The 18,090-nt window shown below is 44.2% G+C and overlaps 1 protein-coding gene across 1 annotated transcript in view; it reads right to left on the bottom strand.

Annotated features, from left to right (window-relative positions):
• Nucleotides 1-18,090, bottom strand: part of CEP104 (centrosomal protein 104) — a 177,247-nt gene that overhangs the window by 113,222 nt on the left and 45,935 nt on the right. The window contains exons 9-10 of the mRNA XM_082273168.1: nucleotides 2,718-2,957; nucleotides 2,414-2,617 (exon numbers count right to left, since the gene is read on the bottom strand). Of these exons, the coding sequence (XP_082129294.1) occupies nucleotides 2,414-2,617; nucleotides 2,718-2,957 (444 nt within the window). The remainder of the gene's footprint in view (nucleotides 1-2,413; nucleotides 2,618-2,717; nucleotides 2,958-18,090) is intronic.

Here is an 18,090-nt window from a genome sequence, read left to right as displayed (position 1 = left end):
CCTTCACCCCACCAATGTCCTTCACCCCACACCAGTGTCCTTCACCCCCACCAATGTCCTTCACCCCACACAATGTCCTTCACCCCACACAATGTCCTTCACCCCACACAATGTCCTTCACCCCCACCAATGTCCTTCACCCCCACCAATGTCCTTCACCCCCACCAATGTCCTTCACCCCCACCAATGTCCTTCACCCCCACCAATGTCCTTCACCCCACACAATGTCCTTCACCCCACACAATGTCCTTCACCCCACACAATGTCCTTCACCCCACACAATGTCCTTCACCCCACACAATGTCCTTCTCTTCACCAATGTCCTTCACTCCACCAATGTTCTTCACTCCACCAATGTCCTTCACTCCACCAATGTCCTTCTAGAACATTTATAACTGGACTTACCCTTTATAAAAGGCATGGGCCATTTTCTGGAATTTCAGGAGGACAATTTTCAGTGGAGATTTATTCCTCCTCAGTATTTGGGGAAGAGTCTGAAATCTGGGCATTAGGGAGGGTGACATCAAATGCTCCAACATCTGTTCTGTTTTACAGACTGAGCGCTCCCTGCCAAGAGCCAAGTGGTTATGGCATGAAAAAGATGAGAGTTGGCGTCAGTCTCTGCGGTACGTTTTACAGCTCTCCATACCAACTCATTTCTCCCCGCTGCTTCCAAAACCAAGGTGACTCCTAGACCTAAAGAGGAACGCTGATCTAGGAAAAATCACTTCCCAAAGTTTCCATTACCAGATAGATTTAAAGTCAAACACTCGTTTAATAAAAGGACCCGGCAGTTTTTAAATGTAAAACATCGATCTCTCACTGCATTTATCTCCACTTGGCTGTTGGTTCTCTTCTGGTTAAATGGCACCAATGTTTACCATCCCATGTGCTGACCATACTAGACAACCATGCAGCATTGCCACACTGATCTGAGCCCACAATGCAGCACTGCATAGACCAGTGCTTACACATCATAGGGCGAGTTCTATACAGCAGAGGACTGCCAATTGTCAACGCTAAAGGGCAGTTTTTCTGGGAGACGTTCAGTATACATTCTGTGTACAGAGCGCCTCCTGGTGGCCAGGTTGCATTTTCAGAAAATTACAGCTGCTGCAGATTGAAAATAAAAGGTATATTCATCTCGCTGACATCAACCGTAGGGGGGCACAATTCCTCCCACTGACACCAATGATGGGGCACCATTTCTCCCACTGACACCAATGTTGGGGCACTATTCCTCCCACTGACACCAATGATGGGGCACCATTCCTCCCACTGACACCAATGATGGGGCACTATTCCTCCCATTGACACCAATGATGGGACACTATTCCTCCCACTGACACCAATGATGGGACACTATTCCTCCCACTGACACCAGTGATGGGGCACTATTCCTCCCACTGACACCAATGATGGGGCACTATTCCTCCCACTGACACCAATGATGGGGCACTATTCCTCCCACTGACACCAATGATGGGGCACTATTCCTCCCACTGACACCAATGATGGGGCACTATTCCTCCCGCTGACACCAATGATGGGGCACTATTCCTCCCGCTGACACCAATGATGGGGCACTATTCCTCCCGCTGACACCAATGATGGGGCACTATTCCTCCCACTGACACCAATGATGGGGCACTATTCCTCCCACTGACACCAATGATGGGGCACTATTCCTCCCACTGACACCAATGATGGGACACTATTCCTCCCACTGACACCAATGATGGGGCACTATTCCTCCCACTGACACCAATGATGGGGCACTATTCCTCCCACTGAAACCGATGATGGGACACTATTCCTCCCACTGACACCAATGATGGGACACTATTCCTCCCACTGACACCAATGATGGGGCACTATTCCCCCCACTGACACCAATGATGGGGCACTATTCCTCCCACTGACACCAATGATGGGGCACTATTCCCCCCACTGACACCAATGATGGGGCACTATTCCTCCCACTGACACCGATGATGGGACACTATTTCCCGCCACTGACACCAATGATGGGGCACTATTCCTCCCACTGATACTAGCTGACTAATTGACAGCAGCAGCAGCCAATGGCGCCACTGCTGTGTCTCAGCCAATCAGGAGGGAAAATCTCAGACAACTCTCGTGGTTATCTCTGGACAGAGAGGGACCTCAGGTAAGTATTAGGGGGGCTGCTGCACACAGAAGGCTTTTTATCTTAATGCACCTTCTGCCTTTACAACTCTGTTATACAGTACTTCTATGTATTTGCGTCATCTCTCTTTGCACATATCGAACGCAACCCCAAGAACGTAAACTATCACGTGACAAAACACAAATCCCAGAAATAAAGAGTTGTGTCAGACCAGCTTGGTGGCTCTAAAACTTTAAGTATCATGAGACCAGTGCCGATTCTTACCAAAGCCTCGCCGAACACTTCGATGGGGAACCCGGCCTCTCTCAAGGCTTTCTCTGTGAGGGGCTCCGGCTCTCCGGTGATTCTGCTTCTCGGGGAATCTGCCCCAAAATCTTCATTTATCTCTGGCTCCAGGTAAGAAAATCCGTCACCCTTCTGCTTCCGCTGGGCTGGAAGGGGTCGTTCATCATAGGGCAACGCATCGATCTAAGAGACACAGAACAGGCTCTTAGGATTGGATTACCGGCAACACTCAGCTACTTACAAAAAAAAAAATGCAACTTTCTGGAAATATGAGACAACTTACATTGATGTTGGGTACAGCATAGACTGGGGTTGGAGCTGGAGGAGGGGAAGGAGAACGCATCGGGGGAAGCGGTTTTGGTGAGGAGACTTTTGGGGTCTTCTCCTGGACTATCTGCCGCTCCTTCTTGGTCTTTTTTTCCACAGATTTTTCCTTTTCTGGTGGTGGAGAGGCTGCCGCTTTCTGCTGGGGGCTGGAAGGATGCTCCAGAGGTTCCAGAGAGGAATCAGTACCTCGGCGGATCTGCAAAAGACAAAAACCATAACAGTTTTTTTTTAGTGTAGATGTGAGGTCTTTTTGACCCCAGATCTCACATTAAAGAGGATCTGTCCTGCTTATTTCTATTACAAGGGATGTTTACATTCCTTGTATTCAAAAAACAAAACAAAGCTTGAAAAGGCTTACAGGTTTCGAGGCTTAGCCTCTTCCTCAGAGCCCCTTTAGAGGACCGAACATCTTCCGGTTCTGATGGTAATATATTATTTTGATATGTATGTACCAAGAACTCGTTTGTGAGTGTTTTTATCTTTTTATTCAATAAAACCTTTTGTGGAGGATAAATGCGCTAGGCTGGTGCGCCCTTGTGTTTGTTTTTTGGATTACAGCGGTCCCAGACTACCCTGGTCTTGAAAGGGGCTGCAAGGCTGAAGCATCCAGGAGAAGTCAAGTAGAAGGTCTCTGGTAGCCACATGTGTGTGGCTTGAGTTGGTTAGAAGATCACCTCTCAGAGCACAGGAGATGGGTGCTTTGCACTACCTTAGAAAGTAGGTACCCCGCACTATGGAATAAATGAGTAAAGAAAGGCTGCAGCCGCCCTCAGATATAGCCCTAAGGGTATGCAAGAAATATAAAAAAGAGGGGGGGGGGGGGTAGGGAATTGGCACTGCCTAAAGGCTCAATTAGAAATGATATATAAAGATAGTGAAAAATAAAAGGCCATGGATAAATATGGATGATGGTATAACCTACACAATTTTTTTTAAAAGAGTAATATATGTGTCACATGATAAAATCGATACAATATAAGATCACCAATAAATATGAGTGATAGAGTGACTAGAGCCAAATGGTGTAAACAAACAATGTTGTAACGGATAGTGTTTGGTGAATACCAAAAAAGTGGTATATATAAATAAATCCAAAAGTATAAATATATCAGAGGGTATTATACAAGTAAAAAGGTGATCCAGTGATAGTGATTAAATAGCCAATAGATGAATAAATATAAATAAGTAAAGATATAAATAAAAAATAACATAAAATATATATCTATAGGTGGACCTGTACAATAGGCATGTAACGGTTAAAGTGACAATATATCCAATGCAAATAAAGTGACAATGTGCAAAATGAATAAATGGTGAAGTGTGCCAGAGGCAATCTATGGAAAATAATTAAAGCAGTCCAAATGTGGTGCAGCACCGATGTGCAACATAAGTGATGATCCCCAAGATAATCCAATGATGGTGGGGTGCTTGTGATCCCTCTGATAAAACAGCACACTCACCAGAAATACCCACCCCACATAGGGGTATAAGGCGGATATATATTATATATACATATACACACACACACAAACATACATACACACACAGTGCCTTGCAAAAGTTTTCGGCCCCATTGAACTTTGCGACCTTTTACCACATTTCAGGCTTCAAACATAAAGATATAAAACTGTAATTTTTTGTAAACAATCAACAACAAGTGGGACACAATCATGACGTGGAATGAAATTTATTGGATATTTCAAACTTTAACAAATTAAAAACTGAAAAATTGGGCGTGCAAAATTATTCAGCCCCCTTAAGTTAATACTTTGTAGCGCCACATTTTGCTACGATTACAGCTGTAAGTCGCTTGGGGTATGTCTCTATCAGTTTTGCACATCGAGAGACTGAAATTTTTGCCCATTCCTCCTTGCAAAACAGCTGGAGCTCAGTGAGGTTGGATGGAGAGCGTTTGTGAACAGCAGTTTTCAGTTCTTTCCACAGATTCTCGATTGGATTCAGGTCTGGACTTTGACTTGGCCATTCTAACACCTGGATATGTTTATTTGTGAACCATTCCATTGTAGATTTTGCTTTATGTTTTGGATCATTGTCTTGTTGGAAGAGAAATCTCCGTCCCAGTCTCAGGTCTTTTGCAGACTCCATCAGGTTTTCTTCCAGAATGGTCCTGTATTTGGCTCCATCCATCTTCCCATCAATTTTAACCATCTTCCCTGTCCCTGCTGAAGAAAAGCAGGCCCAAACCATGATGCTGCCACCACCATGTATGACAGTGGGGATGGTGTGTTCAGGGTGATGAGCTGTGTTGCTTTTACACCAAACATAACGCTTTGCATTGTTGCCAAAAAGTTTGATTTTGGTTTCATCTGAGCAGAGCTCCTTCTTCCACATGTTTGGTGTCTCCCAGGTGGCTTGTGGCAAACTTTAAACAACACTTTTTATGGATATCTTTAAGAAATGGCTTTCTTCTTGCCACTCTTCCATAAAGGCCAGATTTGTGCAGTATACGACTGATTGTTGTCCTATGGACAGAGTCTCCCACCTCAGCTGTAGATCTCTGCAGTTCATCCAGAGTGATCATGGGCCTCTTGGCTGCATCTCTGATCAGTCTTCTCCTTGTATGAGCTGAAAGTTTAGAGGGACGGCCAGGTCTTCGTAGATTTGCAGTGGTCTGATAGTCCTTCCATTTCAATATTATCGCTTGCACAGTGCTCCTTGGGATGTTTAAAGCTTGGGAAATCTTTTTGTATCCAAATACGGCTTTAAACTTCTCCACAACAGTATCTCGGACCTGCCTGGTGTGTTCCTTGTTCTTCATGATGCTCTCTGCACTTTAAACGGACCTCTGAGACTATCACAGTGCAGGTGCATTTATACGGAGACTTGATTACACACAGGTGGATTCTATTTATCATCATTAGTCATTTAGGTCAACATTGGATCATTCAGAGATCCTCACTGAACTTCTGGAGAGAGTTTGCTGCACTGAAAGTAAAGGGGCTGAATAATTTTGCACGCCCAATTTTTCCTTTTTTTTTATTTGTTAAAAAAGTTTGAAATATCCAATAAATTTCATTCCACTTCATGATTGTGTCCCACTTGTTGATTCTTCAAAAAAAATTACAGTTTTATATCTTTATGTTTGAAGCCTGAAATGTGGCAAAAGGTCGAAAAGTTCAAGGGGGCCGAATACTTCGCAATGCACTGTGTATATATATATATATGAATGGACGATCCCTCCTGTGGGTCCTGGTTCCCTCTGGGGGTACTGGAATCCCTCTATAATTGCTAACGGATGTCCTGCGGATGGGTCCATGCTAGGGTCCTATTTCAAGTACTTAGGGTACTTACAATATCACAAGGAAAACAGCGCTGTGTATGAGCTTCCGGAACACAATGCGTTCCACCAAAAGCCCGGAACCAGAAGTGATGCAATGGTGCCATACGCGTTTTGTCATACAACGTCTTCAGCAGCATTGCACTACTTTTTGTTTTTTTTTTACATTCCTTGTAATAGGAATAAAAGTGATCAAAAAAAAAAAAAAAAAAAAAAAAAAAAAAAAAAAAAAGGGACAGTGTAAAAATAAAAAATAAAATAGGGAAAACAAAAACAAAAAAAATTAAAGCGCCCCGTCCATGTTAGGTCATGCGCAGAAGCGAACACACGCAAGTCGTGCCCACATATTTAAACGGTGTTTAAACCACACATGTGAGGTATCGCCACAATTGTTAGAGTGAGAGCAATAATTCCATCCCCCGATCTCCTCTGTAACTCTAAGCTGGTAACCTGTAGACATTTTTAAAATGTCGCCTATGGAGATTTTTAAGTACCAATGTTTGTCGCCATTCCACGAGCATGCGCAATTTTGAAGCGTAACATTATCTTTCACATTATAAAAAAAAAAATTGGTCTAACTTTACTGCGTTTTAATTTTTTGTATTTTTTCCCAAAAAATTGCATTTGTAAAGACCACTGCGCAAATACGGTGTGATAAAAAAATATTGCAATGATCCTTATTTTATTCTCTAGGGTTTCTGCTAAAAAATATATATTTTATATATATATATATATATATATATATATATATATATATATATATATATATAATGTGTTAGGGTTCCAAGTAATTTTCTAGCAAAAAAAAAAAAAACTGGTCCTTAAGTGGTTAAAGGGCAATTTCAAACAAAAAGAATCCAAACTTTAAATGTTAACAAGGAAAGAAAGCGAATTATTCTCAAATAAGAATTTCCACTCATGTTACTGTTAGGAGCTTGTTTACGCTTTCTCCACAATGTGTCATTGGACGCTTTTTTAAAGCGCTCTGAATGCCAATAAAAGCTTTATTTTTCTGATCACACGTAGTGTTTGCTTCACTTCAACAATTATCCCCCCAAAGTCACTTTCTTGGTGCCTCAAAGTGTTTTCAAAGCCTCCATAGAAGTCTATGACCACTTCCGCTAAAAGCACCTGCAGCTTTTGAGAGGCTTTTATTCAGCTTTAGCTTTGCTTTGGGGGTATTGCAGGTATGAGATATCCCAGGATGCACTGGGAAACCAACAAGCGAACCAGAGAAGCGTCATCAGCAGTCACTTCCGGGTTCATGTGTATTTATTCTGGGAGTGTCTGGTGCAGACGTCACATCTGGTGTGCAGCGTTGGGCAGCAGGAAGGTGAGCGGGGTCCGGACTGGAGAGGAGAAATGGGAACGCTATAGTGGAAGGTAAGTGGGAACCGGAGAGAGAGGACTGAGTGGCAGAGGATCAGCAGAGCTGGGGGACCAGAGCAGGAGAAAATAGCAATGTTACACCTGGTGTGCAGCGTGGGAGCAATATAGAAGGAGGTGAGCGGGGACCAGGGAGAGAGGAGGATCAGTAAACCACAGGATCAGCAGAATTTGAGGTTACTACGGAGAGGGGGGGATCAGCAGAGCTCGGGGTTACTACTGAGCAGGGGATCTGCTGAACGAGGGTAAAAAAAGGCTGAAGATCTGTGGGTTTACTACTGACCTGAGGTTCTACTGGGCTTCTTTAAAACAAATTGAAAATCAACACACACAGCATTCGCCAAGCTTCATTAAAGCTTCAAAAAATCATCACCGAAGCGGTAGGCACTTTAAAGTGTGTTGAAGTTGAAGCAAGTGTACAGTGCCTTGAAAAAGTATTCACACCCCTGGAAATTTTCCACATTTTGTCATGTTACGACCAACACCGTAAATGTATTTTATTGGGATTTTATGTGATAGACCGACAAAGTGTCACATAATTGTGAAGTGGAAGGAAAATGATAAATGATACAAATAAATCTGTGAAAAGCGTGGGGGAAATTCCTTCGTACAGCAGACGACCATACATCCCGACGCAGAACCGCGTCCTAATCTCCTAATCGCCGTGTATTGAATGTAAGGTCTCCGCCTCTCGCCGTGTAACCAGAGATTTGATAGGCTTATCATTCCTGGGCTGTCAGTAAGAAGCTATTAGAAGTTAGAGGAATCACTCGGCTACATTATGAGAAATGCGATCGCTGTGTGGGAGGAGGGCGATAATTCCCTCGGAATGTCTTCTTACATGAGGAAGCCTCTTGTTAACATATACAAGAAAACCGCGATCCTCGGGATTGGACGGGACAATGGCGGCTTTCAGAGAGATTAAATGGCACCTACGCTGAACGAGCTCAACACAGATTTACAGAGACAGGAGATAAAATCTGGAATACAAATCTACATTTTATTGTTGTAATAAATGTGTGCGCTCTCGGCTGGCACCGCGATTCTTCTCCACTCAGCGTGGCTTTCTCTGACCTCTATGCCAATAAAGGAATATGGACCGAGGCCCTGACAATAAAACTGAAGATTTTTCTGTGTTGAAGTGGAGAGAGCGCCCAGATGTTTTGAAATTCAGATACATTTTATTATCCAAAAAAAAAAAAAAAAAAAAACATAATGCTAGGTTTGAGGGGTTCCTAAGAGCCCCCTTCTTCAGGTCTGGAGAGTAATATAGACTGAGGAGGATCTGAATGGTGAATTGGAGAAAAGATCACCTAGAAAGGTCCAAATAAAAAGGAAGGTCTGAAGAGTTAGGCGGTCAGTAAAGCAGAGTGCAGGGATCAGTAGCAAGTAATGCAGAGTGCAGGGGTCAGTAGCAAGTAATGCAGAGTGCAGGGGTCAGTAGTAAGTAATGCAGAGTGCAGGGTTCAGTAGTAAGTAATGCAGAGTGCAGGGTTCAGTAGTAGGTAATGTAGAGTGCAGGGTTCAGTAGTGAGTAATGTAGAGTGCAGGGGTCAGTAGTAAGTAATGCAGAGTGCAGGGGTACAGAAGTAATGCAGAGTGCAGGGATCAGTAGTAAGTAATGCAGAGTGCAGGGGTCAGTAGTAAGTAATGCAGAGTGCAGGGGTCAGTAGTAAGTAATGCAGAGTGCAGGGTTCAGTAGTAATGCAGAGTGCAGGGTTCAGTAGTAATGCAGAGTGCAGGGTTCAGTAGTAATGCAGAGTGCAGGGGTCAGTAGTAAGTAATGCAGAGTGCAGGGTTCAGTAGTAATGCAGAGTGCAGGGGTTCAGTAGTAAGTAATGCAGAGTGCAGGGGTTCAGTAGTAAGTAATGCAGAGTGCAGGAGTCGGTAGTAAGTAATGCAGAGTGCAGGGGGTCAGTAGTAAATAAAGCAAAGTTCAGTATAACTAATTCAGAAGTCAAAACTAAGTAATGCAGAGGTCAGAAGTAAGTAACAAAGAGTTCAGAGATCATTAGTATGTAAACCAGGGTGCAGGTCAGTAGTAAGAACCACAGAGTCCAGAGGTCAGTAGTATGTAACAGAGTTTGGGTGATGAGATTTTAGGGGTCTTCTCCTGCTGCTCCTTCTAAGTCTTCTATTCCAAAATGTTTTGCTTTCCTAGTGGTATGCAACAGAGTGCAGGGGTCTGTCGTAACATAGAATACATTCATAGGCAATGCAGAGTAACACAAATTTCAGTAGTAACGCAGAGTTCAGGGGTCAGCAATAAGCATTGCAGAGTGCAGGAGTAAGTAACGCAGAGTGCTTTGTGCACTGGTGTGCAGTCATGTTGGAACAGGAGTAAGTAATGCAGAGTGCAGGGTTCAGTAGTAGGTAATGTAGAGTGCAGGGTTCAGTAGTAAGTAATGCAGAGTGCAGGGGTCAGTAGTAAGTAATGTAGAGTGCAGGGTTCAGTAGTAAGCAATGCAGAGTGCAGGGGTTCAGTAGTAAGTAATGCAGAGTGCAGGGTTCAGTAGTAGGTAACGTAGAGTGCAGGGTTCAGTAGTAAGTAATGCAGAGTGCAGGGTTCAGTAGTAGGTAATGTAGAGTGCAGGGTTCAGTAATAAGAATTGTAGAGTGCAGGGTTCAGTAGTAAGTAATGTAGAGTGCAGGGTTCAGTAGTAGGTAATGTAGAGTGCAGGGTTCAGTAGTAAGTAATGCAGAGTGCAGGGTTCAGTAGTAAACAATGCAAAGTGCAGGGATCAGTAGTTAGCAATGCAAAGTGCAGGGATCAGTAGTAAGCAATGCAAAGTGCAGGGTTCAGTAGTAAGTAATGCAGAGTGCAGGGTTCAGTAGTAAGCAATGTAGAGTGCAGGGTTCAGTAGTAGGTAATGCAGAGTGCAGGGGTTCAGTAAGTAATGCAGAGTGCAGGGATCAGTAGTAAGCAATGCAAAGTGCAGGGATCAGTAGTAAGCAATGCAAAGTGCAGGGATCAGTAGTAAGCAATGCAAAGTGCAGGGATCAGTAGTAAGCAATGCAAAGTGCAGGGATCAGTAGTAAGCAATGCAAAGTGCAGGGATCAGTAGTAAGCAATGCAAAGTGCAGGGATCAGTAGTAAGCAATGCAAAGTGCAGGGATCAGTAGTAAGCAATGCAAAGTGCAGGGATCAGTAGTAAGCAATGCAAAGTGCAGGGATCAGTAGTAAGCAATGCAAAGTGCAGGGATCAGTAGTAAGTAATGCAGAGTGCAGGGGTCAGTAGTAAGTAATGCAGAGTGCAGGGGTCAGTAGTAAGTAATGCAGAGTGCAGGGGTCAGTAGTAAGTAATGCAGAGTGCAGGGTTCAGTAGTAATACAGAGTGCAGGGGTCAGTAGTAATGCAGAGTGCAGGGGTCAGTAGTAATGCAGAGTGCAGGGGTCAGTAGTAATGCAGAGTGCAGGGGTCAGTAGTAATGCAGAGTGCAGGGTTCAGTAGTAATGCAGAGTGCAGGGGTCAGTAGTAAGTAATGCAGAGTGCAGTGTTCAGTAGTAATGCAGAGTGCAGGGTTCAGTAGTAAGTAATGCAGAGTGCAGGGGTTCAGTAGTAAGTAATGCAGAGTGCAGGGATCAGTAGTAAACAATGCAAAGTGCAGGGATCGGTAGTAAGTAATGCAGAGTGCAGGGTTCAGTAGTAATGCAGAGTGCAGGGTTCAGTAGTAAGTAATGCAGAGTGCAGGGGTCAGTAGTAATGCAGAGTGCAGGGTTCAGTAGTAAGTAGCGCAGAGTGCAGGGGGTCAGTAGTAAATAAAGCAAAGCTCAGTATAACTAATTCAGAAGTCAAAACTAAGTAATGCAGAGGTCAGAAGTAAGTAACAAAGAGTTCAGAGATCATTAGTATGTAAACCAGGGTGCAGGTCAGTAGTAAGAACCACAGAGTCCAGAGGTCAGTAGTATGTAACAGAGTTTGGGTGATGAGATTTTAGGGGTCTTCTCCTGCTGCTCCTTCTAAGTCTTCTATTCCAAAATGTTTTGCTTTCCTAGTGGTATGCAACAGAGTGCAGGGGTCTGTCGTAACATAGAATACATTCATAGGCAATGCAGAGTAACACAAATTTCAGTAGTAACGCAGAGTTCAGGGGTCAGCAATAAGCATTGCAGAGTGCAGGAGTAAGTAACGCAGAGTGCTTTGTGCACTGGTGTGCAGTCATGTTGGAACAGGAGTAAGTAATGCAGAGTGCAGGGTTCAGTAGTAGGTAATGTAGAGTGCAGGGTTCAGTAGTAAGTAATGCAGAGTGCAGGGGTCAGTAGTAAGTAATGTAGAGTGCAGGGTTCAGTAGTAAGCAATGCAGAGTGCAGGGGTTCAGTAGTAAGTAATGCAGAGTGCAGGGTTCAGTAGTAGGTAACGTAGAGTGCAGGGTTCAGTAGTAAGTAATGCAGAGTGCAGGGTTCAGTAGTAGGTAATGTAGAGTGCAGGGTTCAGTAATAAGAATTGTAGAGTGCAGGGTTCAGTAGTAAGTAATGTAGAGTGCAGGGTTCAGTAGTAGGTAATGTAGAGTGCAGGGTTCAGTAGTAAGTAATGCAGAGTGCAGGGTTCAGTAGTAAACAATGCAAAGTGCAGGGATCAGTAGTTAGCAATGCAAAGTGCAGGGATCAGTAGTAAGCAATGCAAAGTGCAGGGATCAGTAGTAAGTAATGCAGAGTGCAGGGTTCAGTAGTAAGCAATGTAGAGTGCAGGGTTCAGTAGTAGGTAATGCAGAGTGCAGGGATCAGTAGTAAGCAATGCAAAGTGCAGGGATCAGTAGTAAGCAATGCAAAGTGCAGGGATCAGTAGTAAGCAATGCAAAGTGCAGGGATCAGTAGTAAGCAATGCAAAGTGCAGGGATCAGTAGTAAGCAATGCAAAGTGCAGGGATCAGTAGTAAGCAATGCAAAGTGCAGGGATCAGTAGTAAGCAATGCAAAGTGCAGGGATCAGTAGTAAGCAATGCAAAGTGCAGGGATCAGTAGTAAGCAATGCAAAGTGCAGGGATCAGTAGTAAGCAATGCAAAGTGCAGGGATCAGTAGTAAGCAATGCAAAGTGCAGGGATCAGTAGTAAGCAATGCAAAGTGCAAGGATCAGTAGTAAGCAATGCAAAGTGCAGGGATCAGTAGTAAACAATGCAAAGTGCAGGGATCAGTAGTAAACAATGCAAAGTGCAGGGATCAGTAGTAAGCAATGCAAAGTGCAGGGATCAGTAGTAAGCAATGCAAAGTGCAGGGATCAGTAGTAAGCAATGCAAAGTGCAGGGATCAGTAGTAAGCAATGCAAAGTGCAGGGATCAGTAGTAAGCAATGCAAAGTGCAGGGATCAGTAGTAAGCAATGCAGAGTGCAGGGGTCAGTAGTAAGCAATGCAGAGTGCAGGGGTCAGTAGTAAGTAATGCAGAGTGCAGGGTTCAGTAGTAAGTAATGCAGAGTGCAGGGGTCAGTAGTAAGTAATGCAGAGTGCAGGGTTCAGTAGTAATGCAGAGTGCAGGGTTCAGTAGTAATGCAGAGTGCAGGGTTCAGTAGTAATGCAGAGTGCAGGGTTCAGTAGTAATGCAGAGTGCAGGGGTCAGTAGTAATGCAGAGTGCAGGGGTCAGTAGTAATGCAGAGTGCAGGGTTCAGTAGTAATGCAGAGTGCAGGGGTCAGTAGTAAGTAATGCAGAGTGCAGTGTTCAGTAGTAATGCAGAGTGCAGGGTTCAGTAGTAAGTAATGCAGAGTGCAGGGGTTCAGTAGTAAGTAATGCAGAGTGCAGGGATCAGTAGTAAACAATGCAAAGTGCAGGGATCGGTAGTAAGTAATGCAGAGTGCAGGGTTCAGTAGTAATGCAGAGTGCAGGGTTCAGTAGTAATGCAGAGTGCAGGGTTCAGTAGTAAGTAATGCAGAGTGCAGGGGTCAGTAGTAATGCAGAGTGCAGGGTTCAGTAGTAAGTAGCGCAGAGTGCAGGGGGTCAGTAGTAAATAAAGCAAAGCTCAGTATAACTAATTCAGAAGTCAAAACTAAGTAATGCAGAGGTCAGAAGTAAGTAACAAAGAGTTCAGAGATCATTAGTATGTAAACCAGGGTGCAGGTCAGTAGTAAGAACCACAGAGTCCAGAGGTCAGTAGTATGTAACAGAATTGGGTGATGAGATTTTAGGGGTCTTCTCCTGCTGCTCCTTCTAAGTCTTCTATTCCAAAATGTTTTGCTTTCCTAGTGGTATGCAACAGAGTGCAGGGGTCTGTCGTAACATAGAATACATTCATAGGCAATGCAGAGTAACACAAATTTCAGTAGTAACGCAGAGTTCAGGGGTCAGCAATAAGCATTGCAGAGTGCAGGAGTAAGTAACGCAGAGTGCTTTGTGCACTGGTGTGAAGTCATGTTGGAACAGGAAGGGGCCGTCCACAAACTGTTCCCACAAAGTTGGGGGCATGAAATTGTCCAAAATGTCTTGGTATTCTTACGCCTTAAAAGTTCCCTTCACCGGAACTAAGGAGCCAAGCCCAACCCCTGAAAAACACCCCCACACCATAATCCCCTCTCCACCAAATGATTTGGACCAGAGAACAAAGCAAGGTATATAAGACATGGATGAGTGAGTTTGGGGTGGAGGAAATTGACTGGCCGGCACAGAGTCCTGACCTCAACCTGATAGAACCCCTTTGGGATGAATAAGAGTTGAGACTGCAAGCCAGGCTTTCTCGTCCAACATCAGTGCCTGACCTCACAAATGCGCTTCTGGAAGAATGGTGAAACATTCCCATAGACACTCCTAAACCTTGTGGACAGCCTTCCCGGAAGAGTTGAAGCTGTTAGCTGCAAAGGGTGGGCCATCTCAATATTGAACCCTACGGACAAGGAAGCCATTAAAGTTGATGTGTGTGTAAAGGCAGGCGTCCCAATACTTTTGATAATATAGTGTACATACTCCCCTAAATGGCTGCAGTACCAATCCCACCTGCTTCTCTCCCCCTCCCCCCAAGCGATCAAAGACAACTAATCGCCCAGTTCTCAGTCTTCAGTGAGCAGATAGTGCTGACTGTCAGTCTCCGGATCTCTGCTCCTCCAGGACTCACTGAAGCGCCGGGCTGTGGAGGAGGTGGGAGTGGCTTCCTCAGAGTCCCAAAGGATCACCAGCTTCCAGTCCAGACATCTGGGTGGGTCCCAACATTAAAGTCGGGATCGATCCGGAGCCTGGACTGGCTGAGTGACGTCAGCGCACAGCGGGCTTTAGCGCACTGATGGCTGAAAACCGGTCACAGGAGTGCAGAATGAAGTGCACTCCTGTGATCCCCAGGAGAAGTACAGCCAAAAAAAGATTTGTGACCCAAACTACATTGACAGGTGCCGCTCAAGGCTCCACCAGGTCCTCCTATGTAACAACCGCTTGGGGTGCAGACAAGGACAGAGCTTGTCCCAGCTTTAGACATATAATGAAGAAGGGATAAATCCTGGAATTCGCACATTTCTGCAAAACCCCATAAGAATGTATAGGACAGCCTCAGTCTGGGCTCCAACCAGGCCACGCCTCCAATGTGCTTCACTCCGCCCACTGAGTTTAGTCATGGGAAACAGAGCTTTGGCCATACTTTTTATGACGCGAGTCACTTTGGTTGAGGGGCTTGTGGAGCCCAGATTGCTTTAGGGAGGTTGGAAGACTCCTTGTCCAGCTTCCCTGGCCCCTCCTATGTGTAAGTCACCCTGTGTCTATTAGGGGCACAGGGTGACCAAGAACCCCAGTTGGGTCTGCCCTAATCAGATTCGCTGTACAACCAGACTGGACTCAGCCTTTCGTGTTACCCCGGTTATCCTGGGTTCTATATGTGGGGTTTGTGTTGGGGGAGGGGCTCTTTCACTTGGGACAATAATATTTCTGAACAGTGTCCCTCAGGAAATATATGAAGATATATTGCAGATTGCTAGGATATTGCAGAAGCATTTCATAGACCCTTGCTAGTGAGGTGGGGGTTTGTTATTGTTTAACCACTTTACCCCCAGCCCTATTTCGGACACTTTTTGTTCACAAGTTAAAACCAGTATTTTTTCCTAGAAAACTACTTAGAACCCCCGAACATTATATATATTTTTTTAGCAAAGACTCTGGAGAATAAAATGTCGGTCATTGCAAAATTTTTTGTCACGCGGTATTTGCGCCATTTTTTTGGAAAAAATTTGAAAAATCACATTTCACTAATTTTAAAAAATACTAAACAGTAAAGTTAGCCCATTTTTTTTGTATATTGTGAAAGATGATGTCACGCCGAGTAAATAGATACCCAACATGTTACGGTTTAAAATTGCGCCCCCCCGTGGGATGGCGACAAACTATGGTCAATAGAGATCTCAATCTGCGACGCTTTAAATTTATTTAACGGTTACCAGTTTAGAGTTAGAGTGTAGCTCTTTTTTTTAAATTATTGCCCACGCTCTGGCGATCGCGGCGATACCTCACATGTGTGGTTTGAACAGCGATTTCATTTGCGGCTCGACTTGCGTATACGTTTTTTTTTGTGCGCGAGCTAACAGTGACGGGGCGGCTAAATTTTTATTTTTTTTTTTCCTATTTATTTTTTCTTTTTTTTTAACTTTATTACAGGTTTTTTAAAAAAAAAAAAAATCTGATCACTTTTATTGCTGTCACAAGCAATGTAAACATCCCTTGTGACACCAATATGTGTGACAGGTACACTTTATGGAGCGATCGAGGGTCTAAAAGACCCCAAACCCCTCCACTACACTTCCCTGTACGCAAAACGCCAAAAACGGCATTTTTGCATACAGCCGTTTTTTAAATCTGCCGCCTTTTGCGGCACAGTAACCCGGATGTGACGTCATGGACGCCGCCTCCGGGTTACGTCATCGGAGACCCGATCGATGCCGTTTCCGGCATTCATCGGGACTCCATCCAGCCGGCGGACGTGCCGGCTGGGTGCTCGGGGCTCCCGGTGGGACGGGAGCCCCGAGCAAAGCCGCGGAAGGCGGCGGGAGGGGGGGGGGGACGTCCCCTCCCGCCCCCCCCGGGTAACGATCGAGCGGCTTCCGAGCCGCATCGATCGTTACCGACGGAAAGCCGACCGCCGGCTTCAAACAACGGTTTGAGGCATCATTCCGGTATAACCACTCAAAGTCAGCCGATTTAGATCTATGTGGCTGGTCGTTAAGTGGTTAATACCTGCATTCCATTGTTCATGTCTGCCTTGAGTAAGTTTATTATGGGATGTGTAGGTTTGTGTGGATTGGCTCTAAGGGGGAAGGGTTGTCCCAGAGTGTATATCTCCTTGTGCTTTGTGTTTCAATAAACAGTTTGATTCTGGTTCACTCCAAAACTTGTACTGTCTAGTTCTTGGGGTAACTATAGCCACGGATCCCGTGTTCCAGAGCTTAGGAAGCAGGTTCTTGGCGGAGATACCCAGTCGGGGTGTCCAGATTCCGTCACACTTCTCCTTTAACTCTCACAATGGGGAACCCGTGGGATAAGAATGGCATCATTAAAAAAAGGTTGTAAAGGACATTTGTACATACTGTATATTATTGTATTCTCCACAATGGAGTTTTCCTCCTTGGCCGGGATTGCCTCCACCTAAGCGCGTGGAAGTTCCAGGTTAAAGGTGATAGCAGGTCAGGTTAGTGATCAAAATATTGATCAAAAGGGAGGAGATTGTAAAGGAAAATTGTACATCCTGTATATTATTGTATTCTATTTTGTATGTATTGCACATTGCATATTACTCACTGTGCACACGGCATTAACAATGTTTTCATTACAGGTTTGCATTCTTTCAAGTCCTGATAAGATAACGTCATTTTTGACTAAACATACGTCGGGTCGCGGCGTGCTGACGTCATCCCTGCGTTCCAGGAAGTAAGGACGGACGGAGGAGCTGACCAGCCGGCGGATCTTTTGAATTTCTGCGCTTTACTCTGCAATTATATGTGAGTGTAATCCTTTTTATTATCCAATAAAGCCATACAATTTTACGCTATGGGGCTATTTTATTCTCTCTTTATGGTGGCAATATATGTATGTCACTGAGGGCAGGCTCCTGGGTGTCCCCAAAGTTGTATTTGGAAAACATCAGTCACTGTATCCAGTATCTGTGGCCCAAGAAGAGATCTTTTTCTAGCTGTCCCTTTGTTGTTCATCTGACTTGGAGAATACAGGCTCAACTTTACCATTCTTCTGGTAAGGAGAATATCTCATAGGTGGTGGATACAGCACAGTGTGGTGATATTTACTTCAGCATCCTTTTTTCTTCACGGATTTGGGACTTATTGGACTTCACTGATTTTTATCCATTATATTTATGCACTTATTTATTGATTTAGCTTTATTATATTTATGGTTATCACTTTATTTATGTATTTATTTATGCATTTATTTATGCACATATTTATTTGATCTAAGCTTAATTTTTAATCACTCAGTGCAGCTTTTTTTTGTTTACCTGATAAGAATTAGCCTGCCTATGTTACGCCCCTTGTTACTAGAAAAGTTAAATTGTAATAATAATGTGATACCTATGTAATTATGTGTATAAAAGCCTTCAATTGCGTCAAATAAAACAGAAGAGTTATTTTGGAAAGATGCGGAGTGTAATCTTTTTGTGTCTGTTCCCTACTGCAGCAGTTATTATTTGGAGCCACTAATCAATATGATATGAGTTGCCTATCTATAAAATGTCCAGAA

The sequence above is a fragment of the Pelophylax lessonae genome (genome assembly GCF_965119305.1).
Source record: "Pelophylax lessonae genome assembly, chromosome: 12".
Classification (NCBI taxonomy): Eukaryota; Metazoa; Chordata; class Amphibia; order Anura; family Ranidae; genus Pelophylax; species Pelophylax lessonae.
The sequence above is the reverse complement of the archived record's forward strand: the minus strand, read 5'-3'. Positions and strand labels throughout refer to the sequence as shown.